The 22,787-nt window shown below is 31.2% G+C and overlaps 2 protein-coding genes across 2 annotated transcripts in view; one reads left to right on the forward strand and one right to left on the reverse strand.

The window, feature by feature from the left end:
* Positions 1–22,787, forward strand: part of LOC111041570 (myosin-G heavy chain) — an 86,354-nt gene that overhangs the window by 45,226 nt on the left and 18,341 nt on the right. The window contains exon 5 of the mRNA XM_022325877.1: positions 2,564–2,655. Coding sequence (XP_022181569.1) covers positions 2,564–2,655 — 92 coding nt within the window. The remainder of the gene's footprint in view (positions 1–2,563; positions 2,656–22,787) is intronic.
* Positions 4,133–22,663, reverse strand: LOC111041579. Its single transcript, XM_022325888.1, has 3 exons — positions 22,320–22,663; positions 8,555–9,241; positions 4,133–5,260 (listed from the first exon to the last, which is right to left on the reverse strand). Exons 2-3 carry the CDS (start codon positions 9,227–9,229, stop codon positions 4,730–4,732), a joined length of 1,206 nt encoding a protein of 401 aa, XP_022181580.1. The 5' UTR covers positions 9,230–9,241; positions 22,320–22,663; the 3' UTR covers positions 4,133–4,729.

A 22,787-nucleotide genomic window follows, 5' to 3' on the forward strand; every position in this document is an offset into this window, starting at 1 on the left:
TAAGTATTGCAGTATTCATACACTGGTGAGCATTTAAAATCTATACATAAGTAAATTATTTACAATTAATAAAAAAGGTTGTTTAAATGATGATGGACCCAGACAGAAATTTGCTGTCTAAAAATATTATAATTATAATAGGAATAATCGTTATGAAATTCTGCCTGGGGGGCTGATTATTCCAACTATACCATCCTTTACAATTATTTTAACAACAGCGATCAAAATATATAATAATATATTATTTTGTATGTTATGCAAGATAAAATAACAAAATCATTAATAATGTTGGATAAATTTGAGAGAGTATTAGTCCTTATTTTTTAACCAACTATATTATTAAGAGTCTTTTGGGCTTAGAATTATATGCGTGATCAAAGGTTTAATTGCTTTTAGAATAATTGAAACGGCCTATCTATAAATGTATCACTATATAAAGTGAGAAAGTGTTAAAAGCCGGTTGTATATATTACGTATACTATAATCATTTATGTAGGTATATTATTCAATAAATGTAGTAGTGAGTGGCGAGTGGTGACTGATTAATTATTTTAATCCCGCATTAAATTATAATCTCAAATTATGTGAAACGTTTTTACTGGGCTCTGTATTTTCACTAGTTTTTAAATGCAATGTTATAAAAGTTTCTTTTAAAAAATATTTGAGTATTCAATACATAAAAAAAAGTATTAAAAATACTATTAACACTTTTTCGTGGCGAGAATGGCATTTATTTTCTGGCAGACAACCATATTTTTCTTTGCTGAATTTAATATAATTTTAAATTTCAATCATCAGAGTATACGAATATTTATGTAGTAAGTATATATGTGTTTCTAAACCTTATCATAGTTGATAAATCTTATAGTCTTAGCTAAATATGAAAAAATGCTTGTAAAGCCTTTTTACCTGAAATTTTAATTTTAACTTTAATTGATATTAATAAAGTTTTTTATAAAGTATCTCTGTATTATAATAATAAACATACTTACATTAGGATCGATTGATTGATAGTTTTTCTTTAGTAGCACTAGCAATTAGGTAGAGTATAAGATAATAAAATAATAATTATATTTTTGCAAATTAAATTACGTAGTTATTAGGTACCTAGGTATATAGGTAAGACTATAATAATAAACCCAATCCAACCTTTCAGTAATCTCTAGCGTATTAAATAATTACATGGAATTAATTATTGGGTCCACAAATAACAACTTGGCAATACAAAATATTAACCTGTAACATGCAAGTTTCGGCGTAGAAAGAATATTATAGTGAATTTCGGCCAATGTTTTAATTCAATTTAATTACTCGCGTACTGATTGTTATCTAACATTATTTCAATAAATAAATGTCCGGTTGGACAAAAACGGGTTCAATTTGGAATGGCGTAAGGTACAATACATTACAATAATATATTATTTTTTAGTATTGTTTACGTTATCTGTTCTGTAACAATGGTAGATAATATGTTAATAAAGAACAGCTATTTGTGTTGCAACTATAAATTAGACTTGTGCCTAGAAATAACTATTTGAGATCAACTTAACTAGAGTAGTGGAATCTTCCACTGATCAGAAGTCTATGATTTGCATATATATAGTTTATTGATCCTATCTCTATATCAAACAGCGAAAATAAGCCGCTTTTGTGGTTAATGCTATTATTAATATAGTAATCATATTATAACATAGGTATACCTACATTTTTTGTTGAGTTATTTCATCATTATTAATTTTGAGTTCTATTTTTTATAATATTGATTATAATACATAACTTTATTTCAAAACAAAAATGAAATGAAAATCAGATAATTACTCTTGACAATAGCCTAATTATTAAAATTAAATTGAAATAATATAAAAGAAATATTATTAATAAAATATTATTCAATGGTTTGAATAATAATTTTCTTACTTATAACTCGGTGCTTGGAAATACCAATATTATCATTTAAGGGAATGCACATTAAAAAAAAATTAGAGTACGAGTACACATAGGCTTGTTGGTACCTGTATATATGCGTACTATAAAAGTGCATTTTATTAGTACCTTATATATACTTATATCATACATCTCAACGTCACGTAAGTCAGTCATTATAATATTGGTCGTTGTTATTTGTTATATGTTAGTAAACTTAGCGATAACGAAATGTTCGTTTAAAAGCAAACAAAATCCCTTGTATTATTGCAGAAGACATGCCTAATAAAAACACTCGAAGTGATGTCAAGTTACCAATAAAATCGTTGCAATCCACTTTATCCCAGCTATTTGTATTTATTTATTTTTTCTGAATTGTTTTTGAAGTGACGTAAACTCAGAGGTAAACGTCCATCTGCACACACGTTGGCCTTTGAATGACGGGCTTTATATTATGTACCTAGGTACGTTATTTTATGGTATAATGAAGTTCTTTGGAACGGGGAACGGAAACTCCGGTAAATTTTATTTTCTGTCTCGAAATGGATTTAATAAAAGCACCGAATGAATAATGTATTATTACATAGTAGAAACGCACAATGTATACCTTTTTATGGTAAATTGTCAATTACGTTTGCAGATGACGAGTTTGGTGAAAAAACAGTTTCCATACTACTGGATGGCGAAGAGTCTGAAATGGTGTTCATTGATCACCCTAGCATCGAAATGTCGGTAAGTACACGTACAATTTGTTTACGAACCAAAAGCAGTTGTGTACTGATATCTATAGTACCTAAAAAAAAGACTGGTCGTGTACATTATATTTTGTTTTATATATTATGTGTGTATATAGGTAGGTATTTTATTTTTATGATACATTCAAGGCGTTTTAGCATTAAACCTTTAACATTTTTTTTAACTTATAACCCACAAGGTTTTCTCAGAAACATTTAATAATTATTCTCAGTATTTTTCTAATACACAGTTTATACGTTTATAAAGAATTCCACTAAAATGCGTATTGAGGCATGTATTATATTTAAATTAAAAAAGGATAAAACAAATACTTTGAAAGATGTTTTCAGTATCTCAAAGTAACGATGATCTTATTATGTACAAAAATGTTCAATATAATGTTTGATATGTTAAATCAAGCCTTTTATTATAAATCAAAATACTCTACAAACTGGATTTATTCACAAACACTTAAGTTGTATAACCCCACTTAATTTAACTAAATAACATGTTTAACAAAACAATCTGTAGATACTCACTTGTTTTTCATTACAATATAACAACCTTTATGTAATATTATTTGTTGATACATTCTTTAAATTTAATAATTGTTTAGGATTTAGAACTTAAGAAGTAGGTATCATTTTATATGATTTAATTAAGAACCAAATTTGATTATTATATTTTCTAACATACATGTGTAAAATGTGTGATTAAGGAAGTCTTTGATGGAATTTAATTAAATACCATTAATTAATTATTTTTCAAATCAATGAGGTTATTTTAGAAATCATATCAAAACAGTGTAAATAATATAAACTCGTGTGTATTAAATAAACATTGAAACATTATTGAACAAATAATATAATAAATTTATCCTTTTTTTTACTAACTTATTGACATTTAATCTCAACAACTTTAATAAAAACGGATATCTAATAATACTAAAAATTACATTTTTAAGTAATAACTATCATAAACAGTTAAATAGTTATGAGTATTCTAATTACATATTCGATGCCATTAAATGGCATTAAGTAAATCATAAAATTACGAATTGAAAAATATGAGTGCAACAAAATTGACATTTTTTAAAATTATCAAAATTTGTTTTTACATATTTTAAACATAACATTTTCGAATCGACATAACTATTTTTTTCTAAATATAAATTGAAAGTCCTGAAAGTACTTAAATAAATGTATTTAAAATTTAAATGACTTAATATAGTTTGTTCATAGAATTAATTATTTGAACGTAAGTACATACGATATATATATATGTTTAAAAATTTAATTGACTGTATTATCGACACTTATAATACTGCGTATGTCAATGAAATAATTAAATAAAAAAATTACATTTATATGTTTTATGTTCAATATGAATTATGACTATGTACACACATTTGGTAAACATTCAATTATACTTTAAAATATTTTTAACAAATAATTATGTAAGCAAAAAATGTTGGTCCTTTGTAATGTAGTATTAATGTACTATAGTTCGTAGATAAGTCACGCACTAAGTCAATTGATTAAGTTGTATATGTATCAAAGATTGACTTAGGAAAAAGTTGTTTTTTTTTCAAAGAATATAGCTTTTACGTTACATAAACTTTAATAGGTATGATAAAATACAAAGAAAACATAGAACAAACATCCTAATGGTTTTTGTAAAATTAAAAAATAAGTTAAAATAACTACCTATTATAAGTCAACTGGCTTAATTTCTTATCTATTTACACTGTAGTACGCGTCCTATAATACAAACGCATGTATAGTTATTATAATTTATAAATACAATTTTTGGAAACAATATCGACGCGATAATTCGCCCCTATTAACAATTATTATAATATATACACTTATTATTAAGCTCGTGTTCGTTTGATTTTGAAATCTTCGTCACAAACGTATCGATAAACGAATCTGTTTTGTATTGTACATAATACCTATTTGAAATAAAAAATAACTAAATATACACAACGAACGAGAGTCCTAGCTTGACGACAGCCGATCATTGATCCCGAGGATGGGTGTGATTGGATGCCGTGGTGCACCTGCACAGTCTACACGACGAACCCCTCAACGGCGTGCGCGACCCTATTGTCGGGCGGTGGGTACCGGCAACAGTACGACGTGCTGATGCCCAGACAGGCGAGCGTGACGGACAGGGCGGATATGCCGCACACGACGCCGGCCCCGATGTCGTTGAGCGCGGGGTCCAGCACGGTGCTCTGGCACATGAGCCACAGCGCGCACGTCTCCAGCCCGCTAAACATGGCCACCAGTATGTAACCGGTCACGTAGTTGCGGTTGGGCAGCCACCGCCACTGCTGCGACCGGAACCCGGGGAACCCGAGCACCAGGCACACGGCGGCCGCCAGTAGCCCGGCGTTCAGATAGTACAGCCGGCCACGCCGGGACATGAGGTAGAAGCACAGCATGCAGCTGGCCGTGCCTGACACCACCAGCACCATGGCGGCCGACCACAGCGTGCAAACGGGCAGCGATTGGACGGGCGTCCGGGCCGGCGGAGTCCGCGACCACGATGGCTTGGCGGGCGACTCGGCCTGATGTGGCGTCGTTTTCTCTTCGACCTGTGAAAACACAAATAACATGAAAATATATATTACAGTCATCGTCGAATCTGATGGATCAGAATTTGACCGTTTGACAACTGCTGTATTGCCTATGCTGGCCACACTCGTATGGGTTGGAGAGTGTTGAAGGCGGGTATGCAGCTGTATTGTAACTAATATTAACTGCCCTTCCGCGTTATGATTTGACAAATAATCGTACAGACATGAGTTTTTTTTTAAACAAACAATTTATCACACGAAAAGTTTAATATTCATTGTATGTTTGGTCAATTAAATCTAAAAGTTATTTTTATTACCTACACCCGGTGTAATATTGATAGATTGAATTTTGTAAAAATTAGTGTTACACACATATTTCGATGTGACTTTGACTAGGAACTTTTATAACTTAATATGACCAGTTAAACGTATTATTATTTATTACTCCGTATCGTAATTTATTATTATCCTATGGAAGGTAATGTTATAGGTTATGAACTATATTATTAGATAGTGTACCTACATTGTTAAATGGTTAGGATTTTTCCTTATCCTCCGAGGCATAGCTGCTGTACGTGCAAGTACGTATGGGTGAGCAGGGGGTGGTATTAAAGGCGCTTTTAAAGATTATCAAATGTATTTTATTATTCGCTGATTCAACCCTTAAGTTATTTCTCTACATCTATATAGGTACCCACCCGAAAATCTGTTAGTCAACCGAACTTTTGATACATCCTACTGCTCGATTTCGGTTCGATTACCCTGCCAAAGTCCTTCGCAGCACCCACCGCGTGTTTGCTATTCATTAACGTTATAATATTGTGAATTATCATATTATTATAATATGATACCGTGGTCCCCGGGAACCGGCGAAGGTCTCGTGGCTAGTGGTAAACATGAAACAACGGCTGGAACTTGCCGCCGCCGGCTATATCCGCTCGAAAACGAATTTAATAATATTATATAATATGTATACGCGATTCGGGAGTGAGTTGACTTTTCCGTGCGGCAGAAGATAATTGAAAATCTACTCGACATACCGCCGCGCGTGCATCAACTATATATTATTATAATTATGCTAAGCAATGTGCGTGTGTGTGTGTGTATGTGTGTGTGTGTTTTAGTTGGCTTCCTAATTATTGAGAGACGTTCGGAAATGACTTTATGAACAACGCGCCCGTTAAAAGCGTAGGTATATTATATGTTTGACGTGTATATATTGTTATCGCCGTCTGCTGCGGCAATCAAAATACCGAAAACTTTTGTGAGGTTCAGACAACAATACATAGGTACGCGTGTTGTATGCGTATAACGACTGGCGCCGAGTATACATACCTGTGTAATATCCTTATATATATATATATATGTATACTAATACTGTTCCGCACTCGTATTTCACACGCCTCGCCGTAGATGGTATATAGGTACCTGACCCGTGTAATATTATTATTGTTATATATATATATTATGACTTGTGTGTGTGTGTGTGCGTGTGCGTGTGTGTGTAAATGAGAAACTTTTTAATACGGCCGTCGAAAACTAGCGTAGCGCGGTGAAAACTGCACCCCGTGATCGTCGCACGCCAATATTTTGATATTATACACCGAACACGTTACAATGTCACAGTGCACGGGTACTAATTACGTAGGGTACATTTAGTGTTCGACTTGTGGGTGGACGCAGGGGGACGGTGTACCCCAACTAATTCTTCTGGAATTTTAACGTACCCCTACTATTATTTTTAACGGGAACTCGTGGGGCGCTAGTACACTCATTGGTTAGATAATTTGTCTTATTTATTATTCCATAACACTGGATTTATAAGTTAGCTAATATTAACTAATTATTACTAAACTATTCATTTATTTACTTTAATTATCATTTCGAGTTTGCTATTATTCATAAATTTAATATAATATGTCCAGTATTTACTAATTAGGTACCTATTATATTAATTTGTATTTGTATTTTTTTTAAATTGATTATTTATTAATATTTTTGATATGATTTAAATAAGGGTATTAGAGGGTGTGTTGGCATATAGGTCCCAGGCTCAATAACGTTTAACAAGAGATGACCAGATGGAAACGTTCTTTTTTTACAATTAAACAGTGTCCCCCTACTTAAATTGTTCCAAGTTGAGCACTGATTATAATCGACAAACAACAACGGTTTCGTATTAGGTTGTGCAGGAATATTCTAAATTGTATTATTACCATGTACAGTTCAATATTCGGTGCATAAAAATAAATCGCTTATGCGGATTTGTCGTCGTCGTTCGCGATCCCCAGGCGGCAAGAGCGACTCGTCGATAATATATTATATCCAGTGGGCGGGTGGTGGATACAGATGCGTCACTTAGCTGTTCGTACATTATATAATCATTCCATCGTCCATAAAACCGTACTTGCAATTATTATCGCACGATTTTTATGTGCCTACGCGCGTTCTGCTGTTTCCGCATAACCGGAAATATGTCGGCAGACAGCACAAACCTACGAGGTTGCAGAGCACGCTCACAGTTATATTATTCAGCCAATCGGGATTTAAGTGTCACGGTGCCAAGTGAATACCCGCAAAAGCCCTCCGCATAATCTATAATATAGAAAACACCTTTTGGCTTTGGCCAACGAATAGCGTGACACAGCGTTATTACTTGAGGCTCGGTTTATTTCACATTTAATAACCACCACAAATTGCTCTGCACCAACCGCTAGAGAATAATGTAAATTCACAAATTTCCTCCCGGATGATAATCATCGTTTGGATAAAAATCAGTAGGTACAACGAGATACTTTAAAATAATAATTTTAATCGCAATTCTTAGGTTAAAACTTAAAAGTCTTAAAAATGTCATTAATATAATAGTGTTATATACTTGTTATAGCCAGTGGAGTATTGAGTTATGGGGTTGTAATCCACTCCCTACCCCTCCTTCCCACCAAAAAATATATTGTTAAAGCCCAACAAAATTTTCATCAATTAATTCTTTTCAAGTAAAATTTGTCAAAAATTAATTTTCAACCCAAAAAAATGTTGAAAAAATTATCAAAATACGCTTTCTACCGAGATCCTCTTCGAATTTTTGGCCTTCGCGTTCAAACACAAATCGTAAGACGAAAAATCAAGAACAAGGTGGCTTCAGTTTAACTGCGAGCACTAGTAGTAAGCACATATTTGTGATATTATACTGTGTGATGGTTCAGCCGAAATGATCATGTCATTTTTAAAGGGTTCAAGCGTCCTAAGAGTGCTAACTCGCAGCAATATCAATTATCGATTCGTTTGATCATAAACAATAAAAATATATACCTGAAACACAGACGGCAAGGGCGTCTTATTGTAGATGGGCTGTATGACGGCCGTATTCCTGGGCCGGTTGTACTGGACGCCGGTGGCCGGCACGCACGTGTCCAGATTGTATTCGGACAGGAACTCGGGCGGCCGCTTGTGTTTGTTGTAGAGGGCGGCTGACGACCGGGCCCGGCGCACGGTGACCGGCCTGAACGCGGCCGCCGTTTGCGCCATCATCGGTGCGAACACGTCGGCGGTTCGGCCGGCTCCGGACGGCGTGGACGGAAGGCTGACGGAGCCCGACTCGTCACCGTAGACGTCCAACCGGCGTCTGGCCTTGCACGGCGTCACGGCCGCCACTGACCGGTCACCGCCGGCCGCGGGTGGCGGAGTGTTGCGCCTCACTCGAGCGGCCGGTAGCGGCGGCGGGCACCCGTTCATCTGCAGTTGCTGTAGCTGTTGATAGTGGTTGTGCTGTTGGGCGCGCAGGAGCAACGTCCGTTCGGCAGGGTCCGCGGCGTCCGAAGGCCTGCGCAACCGTGTCGGTGACTCCATGTAATAGAACGAGGCGGACGTATCGTCGGCCTGCAGGAAGTCCATGGAAGGATCGATATCTGGTATCTCTTCGTACCGGTGGTGTTGGTCCACTTCGCATGCGTGGTTGTAACCACCGTTGTAGTAGCCACGTGACATGGCGATGCTCTTCTATAATATATGTATTATTAGTATTTGTATATTGTTTTATATAGCGTCGCTTCGTTTCTGACGGACAAAAAAACAACAAACGAAACTCAAACAGTCGAAACCTAACCCGTGAGCCCGAAAACGCTGTAAAATATTTAATATAATTGTAATATAATATTTTATATATTATATTCTGTTCAATGACACTGGATATTCACCCTTAAACTAACGATTTCTCATCAAACGATTTGAACCGTGTTTTTCGTATACAATTTTAAATCATTGAATTCAAATTTAAAACATTCATTACACTACAGACACCTACAGTATAGCTGAATTAGTATTCTGTGGACTATAAGTCAATAAATGATGGACGCTCAAGCTGAGAGGAAATAACACGAATGCATAGATCACACATTTATATAACGATACATCTAAATATTGAAAGCTGAGATAAAATATATAATAATACAGTCAAGAAAAATTCACGTTTTTCCTGTACTTTAAGCAGTTTTACAAATAATTAATACCTACCGTTATCATACGTAACCTAACTTTTAGTTGTTTTTTGCTGTCGGCTTAATATTATTACATTGCTGAATATATTGACGTATGTACCTACAAAATCTTCATTTTGCGGCATCAGTTTGAAAGAGCACATAAATATTATAAATCCATGATAATATTTCAATACCATTATTTTAAATACTCGTTGACATATTGAAATAATTATTTTAATTTCAATTGAATCACGTATGTTCAAATAGTTAAGCTTTACTTTCTATACATATTATATTATAACTACTCTTAACTAAATTTCTTTAAAATATGATTTATGTTTAGTATTAGTAGTACTAATACCATATCAATTATAGTACCAATCATATAAAGTATCAATTATCTGTTATCATAACATGCCAAAGAAATCACTGAAGGGTAAAATATAGGCTCAACTGTTACATATTGTATGTAATCGCCTGTCCGTCATCTGGTAAATATTAGGATAAATTATACATATCTATATATTATATACATGTCAGCATTTTGTGATGTATTACATACATACAATTGAAATAACATTTATCATTTTTGGTCAAATATGGACACGGTCACGTGAATGTTCTCGATCAAAATTGATCAGATTCTATTTACATATACAATAATATACTTGTAGGTAAAATAAAATAAAATCATTTCAAAAATGAATCACTGAATCTCGTATACACAATACCCAATACACTATACAACAGGCAATATATTTGTATTTTGTAAATTAGACTTGTACGAGGGCCTAAATCTACATAATGTGGTTTCTCATTCTGTATTTTAACAAATGTATCAATATTAAATTAAATCTAATGTTTACACAATACGAGTACCTACATCACAATCAAAATTATCTTCATAATAACGGGACTAAAATAATGTCAATGAATTTTTTATGCTGGTTAATATTCTACAGTTTAATTTACATGGATTAGGACATTTGAGAAATCTTTAAATAAAATCTTTAGCTTTTTAAATTTTCTGACATTCCTGGGATTAAAGATATTTGAGAGAACCTTGGAGTTATGGCTTTTATTATTTTCCTTTCATTTCCATCATAGCATTCTCCTTTGTCTCCTTTATATATTTCTATCCAATTTATTTTTCATTTTCACATCTTTATTTATATGTTTTACTTATATATAGTTCTACCAAAATCGATCCCTTCAAAAACTGTAATTTCGTACACCCGCATAAGGTATTAATTTCTTATTTTACTCAATCAAAGCTCTTCTGAAGATAATAGAATTTTGAAATCGTTACAATTTCATAAGGCATTCGTTTAAATCTTGCAACAACTTTTCTTTAATATTAAATTATTCCCTCGGTGTCATTATAACCAACTCATTACCTCAAAATGCGCTTAATAAACACATATAATATAAAAATGCATAGCGTTTACAATAATATAATATTACAATGAATACAATAAATTGCTTTGTTATTACATCATTAAAGTACCTACTATGAATTATAAAATTAGCTTTATTTTAGCAACTTTTAGAAAATGCATGCAATCATTTAAATGTAATTCAGGTAAAAATAGGATATCTACTCTAAAATTGATAACATTTAGCTAGCCAATTATTTCTTATTTCATATAAAATTGTACGTAATTGTTTATGAAAGGTATTGCTATTAAATTTGTTTGGTATATCTTACATCGACTGGTATATCTTTAGATTTATATTTAAGTAAATCATAAGTTAAAAGCTAAGTTGTGTTCAAAGTTTTATACAATCATCAGTTAAGCAAATATTACACGAGTTTGAATACTTTAATCTTAAAAAACAATTGTTTTTATTTTTATTTTATGTACGTAACGTTAAGTTACTAATTTTATTTTTACTACAATGTATACATTATATTTTTAAGAATGATTTTTCGAGAGTGATTTATAAGTGTATTAATGTATACAAAATTATTATTGTGCGCCATTGGATTTATCATAAATGAAACTTAAATTACTTGATTCTTAATTGTATTATATTATGCAGATAACTATTTAATATTTACACAGAACAAACCATATAAATTAAAATTTAGAAGCAATTATATAACAATGTGCTCAGTGGATTACCGTATTCTACTAATTTATACTGAATACAAGTCTTTTCAGTAAGTCTTTGATAAAACTGAAAAAACGTGGGGTATTTTTTATTATTTATCATAGAAATAACAAAGATTTAATAAAATGTTATTACTTTTTGTGCTTCACATTATGACTCTCATTACCAAAATACGACAAACAATATATTAAAATAATTATGAACTTGGCGCTGCATTTTATTACGGTTCGCAGAAATAGAAATCGATAAACAGCACATCTGAATTTGCGTAAGTTTATAGGTATCCTACCTTATATAAATAAGTACCTACCTACCCGTATCTAACCGTATTAAATTCACAATAAATGGTACTTCAGAACAGGAGATGCTCAGAAAATGTATTTACTCTCATTTATGTATACATATATTATATATTATATAACGGAATCGGTGCGAGTACAGACTGAAGATTGAATAAGCCGATTTCTGAAATATTGTCGTCGAAAATAGCGTTGACAAATGCCACACTTCGATAACCGCTGAAAGCATTATTGATAGTCGTAATAAAAAGGCTTAACGGAAATGAACTGCACAGGTGATAATAAAATATATACATATAATATGTATACACAAGATGGCTAAAACGATGATGGATATCCGCCGTCACATCCTACAGTATGAACGTTGTAATCGTCTACAAAATCCAACGAAATATTTTTACATTTCCAGACGTCGAGCTTCGTGGTCTATTATAAGTAGGTATTTCTAATATTCCTTCAAATAATATCAGTCACTTTGCGATAGATAAACACATGTATATCTATAAAGTATACAGAGGTGTACCTGATGTATAGAATTTTCACACCACTGTCTTTGTAAAAGTAAATTTTCACATTACAAACTAGTTGTATGCTTATTACATACTTAAATCGAAAAAACAAGTTCAACGAAGAAAAATAAACATATATTGATGTATGACACAAAAATTTGGGTTCTAAAAACTATTCGCACGTCGATTATTAGATGTAACTACAATGCACCTTGAAGAACAGTCGTTGAGGTTTTCTAATGCGAAGAACATATGAATAATACACGTGTACGATGTACGTCTTACTATGAAGCGCCATATGGGCCGCATTTAAAACTATGGAAACTGGCGACACGTTTGGTCGGACAGTAAGTGATGAGTCACTTATAGATACACACTTGAATATTAAAATTAATTCCTTTCGACGGAATATCGTCACAACGTACAACACTTTACGCATTCGAGAACGGCAAGGGAAACGCTGATCGAGAATTTCCGATTTGACGTCGAAAAAAACGGCTGGTATAGCTGCTTTAGATTTTAATTAGGACTGAGTGACTGACCAACGGAAACTATCTCGGCTATATCTACTCATGAGTAACTTAAACCATATGGTCGGTGGTCACATAAACTGTGGTACAATCTCTACCGTAGTACCACCTCAACCGTGGTATATGGTCTGCGACCGTGGTTTAAATTGTATACGATATATTGCCAGGCAGTTATCCGCGAGTCTCTGTAATCTTTACACGTTGTTTCTCTACATCCGTCTTGCTGTTTGGACTTTAAATTTCTATTAATCTATTTTTTCACGTCGTGTCCGAGTGTATATTTATAGTGGTGTGCAGGTGCGACATAATTTTAATAGAACGAGCCTTGTAATTAAATTTGTGAACCTCATAATTTCTGATCTGAAAAAAAAACTTGTCACCCATTTCCTGAGGATTTCCTGAGTTAAAACACACTTCATGGCATGTTTTCAGGTTCTTTGTAGAAGAGATAGGTAGTTATTTTTACAACCGTTGCTAGCAAAATACACACAATTTATTTTACTGGCATATTAAAATACCTAACAGATACATACTTTGTAAAATACAAAGTAAATATTGATTACATTATTATGTTATTTATTTGTATTTAAATACGGAACGAGCCCAATTACATGAACATGCTATATCTTTATTTTATAGATATAATAATGCGTTAAAAACATGACATATTTATAAAAATGATACACTAATGCTGGGTCGCATGAAAAATATATTAATTTAATGGTTCAATAAAATTTAATGGACCAATAATGGGCCACCAAATTATGTTTAAGGGACCATTAGCTCACTATTGATTCGTTGAATCAAGTGATTGTTCATGCAACCGCAAAATAATTGTATAATCTACGTACGCGAATAACTAAAGTATGATCAGTTCTCGTTGAACAACTTTAGTATTATAGATAACAATATAGCGATTGGTCATAATGTCAAATAATTACAATTAATAAAAGAAGCACAGCACAAAGAGTGGGAGTAAGCCCCCCCCCAAAGAAAACTTAAAGATTTTTTAGAAGTATGGACCTGAGCTTCAGCCCTCCCCAATTCTTAAACACTATTTGCGCCTATGGGAACGGGAAAAAGTTTTTGGATCTAAATGCTAGGACTCTAAAGTTAACTTTAGTTGGCAGGAGCATCAACTTCACCATTAAATAGTTTGGATAGCAACTTTAAATTGCTCTGCTTTGTCTTGTCACTTAGGGTAGACAAACTGAGACGATGGAAAGCTGAACACATTTTCGAGTAGTATAAAGTAGAACATTTTTTTTTAATTTTTCACAAATTTACAATTAAACAACACATTTGATCATTTTATTCCAAAACGTGACACGTTTGGGCAATATATACTATAATAAATATATACATGCATGGAAAGTATACGTATCCTTTTTTCATGAAAATTATATACATATAAGCTAATAAGTTAGAAACCATAAATTATGAACATAAATAAAAACTAAAAAATATGTTAACTGCAATGTAAATAGAAAAATCCCTCGTACCATATACCCACCATAAGCGTGACTGTAAAATAGGACTTATTCTACGATTATTAAAATAAACTGAAAAAGTGAGATACCTAAGATATATTGAAGATCAGATAATCCGTAAATTTAAATTTACGAAACAATTTTAAAATTATTACATTAATACTACATAGTTGATACTATAGTTGTATTGATTGTTTTTATTATTTTTATAAACATTTGATGTAGGTATTACGTTTCTCAAGTATTTGAATTATTATAATCTATTATAAAATTGATGATTTTCATCATTCATTTATTGATCATTATTATACTAATTTCTCGTGATATAAATGTCATAAATATTAGTATCTATAATTCTATACCTATTGGCCATTATACTATTATAGTATAATAATATATACCATACATTATAATATGGCCTTATATACCGTATATATTACACTTCACTAATTGTAACACCCTAGCGACGAAATGTGATATTTTTTTAGGGATGTTGATGAGGGCCCAAATATGTGCATTTTGAATTTTGGGCTGGTAAATATTCCCGATTGTGCTGCACAGAAATTTTTATTGGTTTATCGGATAAACATTGTTTGATAATCTTATACAACAGAATTTTAATATTGTAAATAAAAATGTTTTGATTAGAAACGTACATATATATATTATATATATATATCATTGTGCATACCCTACAACTGGCCAACAGCGATTGACATGCACCTATATATTATATCCCTAAATACGTCTCTGATATTCATAATATTCTACATTATACTACTATATTGTATAACTGCTCTTGCGTCGAACTACTGTTAGAACTATAATACCACATAGTTTAGCAAGAAAATGTTGATAGAAAATTAAACATTACTTATACCGACTACTAAGTGCTGCTAGTTAAGTGCACACTGACACAATATGAAGAAGAAAACACCTATACAAAGGTAGTCATACTCGCGCTAATTTAATATTACACCCAATACCTATTTTAGTAAATGATTGATATTAATGATAGGCAATAATAATATCCTATAAATACCCATTCCTCCGGCGTCAAATTTCTCGACAACATATTTCGATTTAACTCACATTAGCCAAGACAATATAATAATAATGAATATATTTTATGTGATCTGCATATAGGTATACCGGAAATGGATTTTTTATTCATTTAATCGCTATATGACGATCTGATCCCCAATCATTAAGGTAATATAATGTACTTATTAGCAGATAAGCTCCACGACAATTCCATAAATATTATAGGTCAATAATTAATTTGCTTGATAGTTAGTTTGTCGAAAATAGGTTGACCTCCTATAGTCCTATCAAAAACAAGTCACAACTATTTTCAATTTTCAATTTGTAGTACAATTTCTGCTTCATACACAAGTCTTCCAAGTTCCAGCTAAACTGTTGCGAAATGTACTCTGCTGCTTAATGTTTGTTTGTCTGTGTATAAATTAATATTGATGTATGTACCATGTGTGTGTGTGTTATACTCAAAGTTGCTTTCGTTAATCAATCTAAAACGACGGTGGCGACCTCCCGTGGCCCTTTTCTATCGCTGTTTGTTATAATTTCGGAAACCAAGTATTAGTAATAATGATAATAAATTCCAAACACTAGTTGCATATGCTCTTTATTGTGTTTAATCACAGTATTAGATAATAATATTGATCTCATAGACCTTATACTGTTAGTATACCGATTTGAGTACAGATTAAAATTTTAAAGACAACAATAACATTTTGTAAATTAATAAATATTCTGTAAGATCAAAAATATACTAATTAAAGTTTACTATTGATTTTAACTACCTATAGATTAGTAATGTATATATAAAAAAGAAATTAGTGCCAAAAGTAAATCTTGTTAGTTGATGACACTCAAGTCAGAGAAGCATCTGATACTTCATAAAATACTAATTATTTTTTTTTTTTAAACTATATCAATCAAACCGTTTCAATTACTAAGATAAGAAATGTAAATATTTAATTCTTATTTTGTTGAATAAAAAAAAATTTAGTTATAATAATTATATATAATAATAATTAAGTTTGTATAAAAAACTTGTTCGAGTACTTGACAGATTTACTTCAGTTTTTTTTTAATGAAATTAAAAGATTTTTTTGTGTTTCATACCAAGATGCTTAACAAAACTTTCAGAAATAAATTTAACTGAATTAAATCGACATTTGTGGGGCAAAGACTTTTCTGTTTGTTTTTTTAATTAATTATGTAAGTCTTTTAAGTTTTTTAATAAATAAAATACCTTAGATACAAGTTTGGAATAATTAATTTTAATCGTGTACAAACAGTTTTGTCCAAGAAGTACATTTTTTAAATTTGTATCGATAGGTATAATAATTAATTCATAGACAAACTTTTTAATCTTTTTATCATTATATTATTACGTTTTGCTTTTGTAAATAATTCTAAATGTATTATTTTTAATCATTCCTTGTGAGAAAACCAAAGAAGTCTATATAAATGTAGGAATTCAAAATGTATTTTAATGCTTTAATACTTATAAGCCGAAACGTAAAGGACAAAAATCTTTTACTATATAGTTGTACACATAAATCTATAGTTGGGGTTGAAAACTGTATCAACCATTGATCCAATATTTTAATCATCATCCAATTGGGTCTTTCGCTTCAATGACATGATTTTTTTTATAATTTATTTATAGTAATTTGCACATTTTTTAGAATCATCATTTTTTTTTCGAAATGAGATCCATAAATATTTTATAAAAAAAATCAACCATGTGCAACAGATTTTAATAAAACTTCTGTCATTTATCAAGTTGACAGTTTTAATGTTGGGTTTTTGACTTAAATCATATATTTGTATAATCCCTATACATATTTGATATTATTATTTAAACATACAACTAAATGGTATTATGTATTTTATTTAAGCAATAGCATTTTTAAATAAAAACAACAGAAATATATTAGTATTATACTATGAAGACACTATATTAATGAGGTGGCTAAGATAATTGCCACATTAACTCACGTGATTTGTATGACATATAATAATATATATAATATATATGATGTAAATGAATTATTTATAAACATATAAACCGTCTGAAGGTTATAACTAAAAAAACTTTTTTTAAGATGTTTCAGAAAATAATAAGTAATTTCAATTAAATAAGACAATAACATAATTAGAATATTATTATTTGCATATTATGAAATCCGGTATTTTAGTAAAAATTAAATTCTTTAACAATTATAATATATCCTACATTATAATGCTAAAGTATACCATTAATGGTTTCTAGGTTAATACAAAGTGCACTCTTAAAGTACTTAGTCTTTGTTCTATTCGTCTGAACAAAAGAATTGAAGTGAGGTCCTTGTTTTTCCATTTTTAAATATTTTCAACGAAAAACGAATTATAAGTAGTGACATTTCAAGCCTATTACGCATTGACACCACTGTTTCATAATTTCTTGTGGCATAAAAATAATCCTACCATCATTATGAGGTAGGCAACGTGAACCGCATTTCTTATACCATTTACGTACATTATCGATCGAGTGGAAAAATATATAAGTACACAGGCACGGGGTAAAGTTTCATTGGCGATGGAGGGATAACGAATTTGGAAGGCGTTCGCGTTCTAAGTTTTGTACATTTTCTACGCGTTTTTGGGGTTGTGGTTAGATAATGATTATTCTTCTCAATCATTTCGTTCGTTTGCAAAACCGTCGAAATTCGTATTTTTGGAAAAGTTTTCCAAGTATGTTTTTTTTGTTTTGTTTGGGTTGTCTTTATAGTTAACGAACAAATCTCAGTCATATTTCGAGTACCGTTTAAACTTTTAACAGCCATATATACCTATATAATAATATCATATCCTTGGAATTATTTTTTGACTACCACGTCAAATCACCTAGTGAATAGTTCCGCTCCATGAATAGTGACTACAATCTATCTAATTAAACTTATTAAACATTTAAAATACTTGGATAATTCAAAAATCATGTTTTGTCATTTAAATTATCTTACGGTAACCAGTTAATTTGTTTTATTACTTTAAGGTTATTGAGTATCATTGACCACCTTGAGGTTAGGTTAGGTATAAGTTCATAGATAAACTGACAACCTGGGAATTATCATCTACAATTCAATTTTTTAGGTTATGAATTTATGATTCTATGAATACTATTTTTTTTTAACAAAAAATATATAGCAGGAACACAAAAATACATGCATATAAATACATTAATTTTGAGGTTATACCATTGCGGGCCTGATTGGAGCTGAAGCACTCCCCCACCCCCCAAAAAACCATAAATATATTAGATTAAACATTATAATAGTAATTTATTTTGTCACTTATATAATACTAGCTGCCCGATCTCCCTCCGGAAGAAATTATTTTTTTATAATTTAATTTAAAAACATAAGACTATTTTTTGACTATACAAATAATGCAACGATTATAAAAAAAAAAAAAAAAAACAGACATCGTTATCGGTGAATATATGAAAATAATTGGTAATTAGATAATTATTATTATTATAATGAGGGTTCAAAACCCGTTTCCTTCGTCTCCAAAATCAAGTTAGATTCTTATATATATAGATTACAATGGTGGTATTTTTTAAATAATATAATAACTACAGATTAATAGTTAAACACACAAGGTTTGTACTCAAGGAACAAGATCGTAGGTCGTCGCCTTTGATCGATAACGATGGCGATCAAAAAAATAATTATTATTCTCAACTGTCGATGCCATGGAAGTCGAATAAGTGATAATTGTATATTTGTGTGTAAGGGGATATATGACAATTTGTAAGACTCCTCTTCCCCGATTAAAATCCCTGAGTGCGCACCTGGGTTTACTATTTCATTATTTAGAAAATGCAAATCTTATTAATGTCAAAGGCAGATGTCTATTTTATATTGATTTATATTGCAGTTGTTGAAAAATAAATGAAAAATCTCAAAGAAAATTTCCGATGAAAAACATTTTAATACAATAAGTCAAGAACCCTACAGTCCTCGAAAATGTCAAACAACTCTGCATCTATTTTAATATATTACAATTAAACTCCTTGTTTAAAATAAGGTAAATATTTTAAAATTGGGTTGATTTAATAAAAATTAAAAACACTGGATAAAATATTCTCAAAAATGTATTTTTTAATTAATAATAATAAGTCTCTATAACTAAAATGGTTGTTGGTTAATGGATTTTCTCAGGACCTATAATATGATACAGCACACTTATTACTCGGAACTCACAGACCCTTGAGGGGGGGAGGGACTTCACTCCACGACTCAAATACTACTCATTACAGTTTAATTAAATCTTCAATAAAATATAATTTACATACTACCTCCCAACTTGGCAATCAATGTTTTTATCAATAACAAAGTTAAAAATAAGTCAACCCATATCATCATTCATAATTATTATTTTATAAAAATGTTGTAGGTACTTGTAAGTTAAAAGTGAACTATTTATGATGACTATTCGTTTTTTGAATTTTTTTGGAAAAACTCCCCCAAACCACTATTGGTTTATTATTTCATCATATTTCTGAGTTAAAAAAATTTACATGGTTTTCAAACAAAACAAAAATAATGTAAATCCATTAATACTTGTTCTATGCACGCACATCGTTATAGTGTGAAAAGTAGGAAAATTAGAATGTATTTGAATTATAAATATTATGAGGTATGTCCATATGGACTATCAAATATACATATTTTTTAATCGTCGTTTAAAATGTACTTATTTGACATTTCATATAAGTTATAATAATTGATAAATTATAATATTGTTGTGCCAATCCTGTCTATCGTCAAATGAGTTCAGTAAAATTTCAGATTTATTCAATAATCAATACCTATTGAGTTTTTTTTATAACAAGAATTTGAACTACACACTTTTTGCTTTTGAAAACATATTATTTTATGTCCTGTTTTTTCTAGTTAAAATAAACTATAATTTTGAAGTACTTACATTAAAATATAATGTAATTAAGTAAATTATAAAATTTATTCGTTATTTAATTATAAATTAGCCATTATGATAGACATAAAGTATGTTAAGATAGATTGTTTTTATAATATTCATCTAAGTTCCAACAATAAATCATAATATGATTATCTAATATCAATAGAAAAAAGTTTTACTTTACAGCATCCATATTTTATGTTCAAAAATAACTATTATAGCACATGATGTTCATAAATTTTATTGAACTTATAAATAGAATAAAAATATGTATAGTTTTTATTTGTATACAACCAGAAGGGATGATAAACACAGTAGTTGCAGCTGGTGTTATAGTGAGTTTTGTAATATAATTATGTGGCTTGGTACAAGAAAGGCCAATATCACTTTTTAGTCAAATATAAAATTATTAAGCTCTTTATTGACAAACTTTTAATATTTTATTGATGTTTGCAAAAAGGCCCTGTGTATCTGAACTAATGTGACCAACTTAAGATAAAACATAAGATTGGCCATTTTGAAAAAAATAGTAAGTGTACCAGTTTTGTCGGTGTAGTAATAAAATGTTCTTATATTAATTAAAGGCAAATTGTAAAGAAATGCGTGTTTCTTGGCAGAAAAGAATGTTTGCTTTCCATATTCCGTCTTTGTTTAAGACAGAACGTTGAACCATTTATAACATCCTGTTTCCAAAGGAAGAAGAGATGAGATGTCAGACGCGCAGAGACCACTTTGAAAGTGATTAAAAAGGTCTTTGGCTAGTGGTGACAGATTAATATGAAAATCGGGACATTGTAACTATAGGCTTTTACTTTTTATAATTTCAATTAACGACAAAAAAATTGTCTTTCATGAATCGGATTAAAGGAAATTCACAATAACTATCATTATCGATATTTGGTGTTAAAAATTGAGCATTCGAAATATCTGTTATTATCTACTGGTAATGGTTTGGTTATGGCGGGAACAAAATTGTATAATAAAAAGTTGTAAAAACTAAGTTTATAAGTAATATCTATTTATTACCTACATCTATACTTATTAGTATAATAGTACCTCTATAATATATTTAATGTTTATAGTAAATAAAACATTTTAATCAAAATGAGAAAAAACTTATTCATACCCATGCATAAATATATAATATACGTATTAACTACTAATCATTGAATGAATACAATTTTTAATTGTATTCGACTTACATTTTATGTACAGAAAAAAATTGGAAACATGAAAATAAGAATTTCTAACCAAATAAACGGTAAACTTTTATTTTCAGTCCTAAAACTGTAATTGAGTAGACAAGTTATGATTTTTTACTTTTCAAAAAAGCAAAGGTGTGCAATTACGTTAAACACAGTGAAAAGTTTGTGACTTGTGTACCAATCCTACGAAAACGAGTTCGATGGTCGTGTTGGGGTTTGTGCGGCGTTCGTAGTATAACCTATAACAACTTAAGTTAAAGTCTTTTACAAAAACGTAACGGAAAACTTCTCGCCGCCGCCCCACATCTTTGCCGAAGGTACAAAAGATGAAAGCAACCATTGCATTGTCCTCAGACAATATTATGATTTAAAAGCGTAGACCTCGTGAGTTTTGTTTTTTTTTTCTTTCGTCAAAACGAGCTTTGTGTCGTAATCCTAAAAAGCGGAAACTCACCTGGTGCCGTGATTCGATATATTATATGTATTATATTATAAACGTATATAAAATATCGTTTGGAACGTGTCCTGCCTGGAATATCCTTCGTCCGGCGAACGGCGTCTGCACTCGCGACGATCGAGACCACTCGCAACGGTAGCGATATTATTATTATTATTATTACTGTTATTATTACGACCACTATTACCGGGGTTCGGTCTTCTGGCGTGTGCTCGCGATGACGACGACGTTTGACTGTCGGTTGTCGGCTACGACGCAAACAACCGGTCTCTCTCGTTTGGCGGCGGGCTGGAGGCGGGCCATATGTTTTGACGAAGCGCGGGAGCAGATGTTTGGGCACGCGACCGCCGGTGACAGCTGCAAACCGAATAATTTTGTGCACATACATATACTTGTGATGTGTTGTGTGTGTATGTGTTCATGTACCTAAACCTACGTACGTGTATCATGATATCGCGTATAAGA

The sequence above is a fragment of the Myzus persicae genome, unplaced genomic scaffold (genome assembly GCF_001856785.1).
Source record: "Myzus persicae strain clone G006 unplaced genomic scaffold, MPER_G0061.0, whole genome shotgun sequence".
NCBI lineage: Eukaryota > Metazoa > Arthropoda > Insecta > Hemiptera > Aphididae > Myzus > Myzus persicae.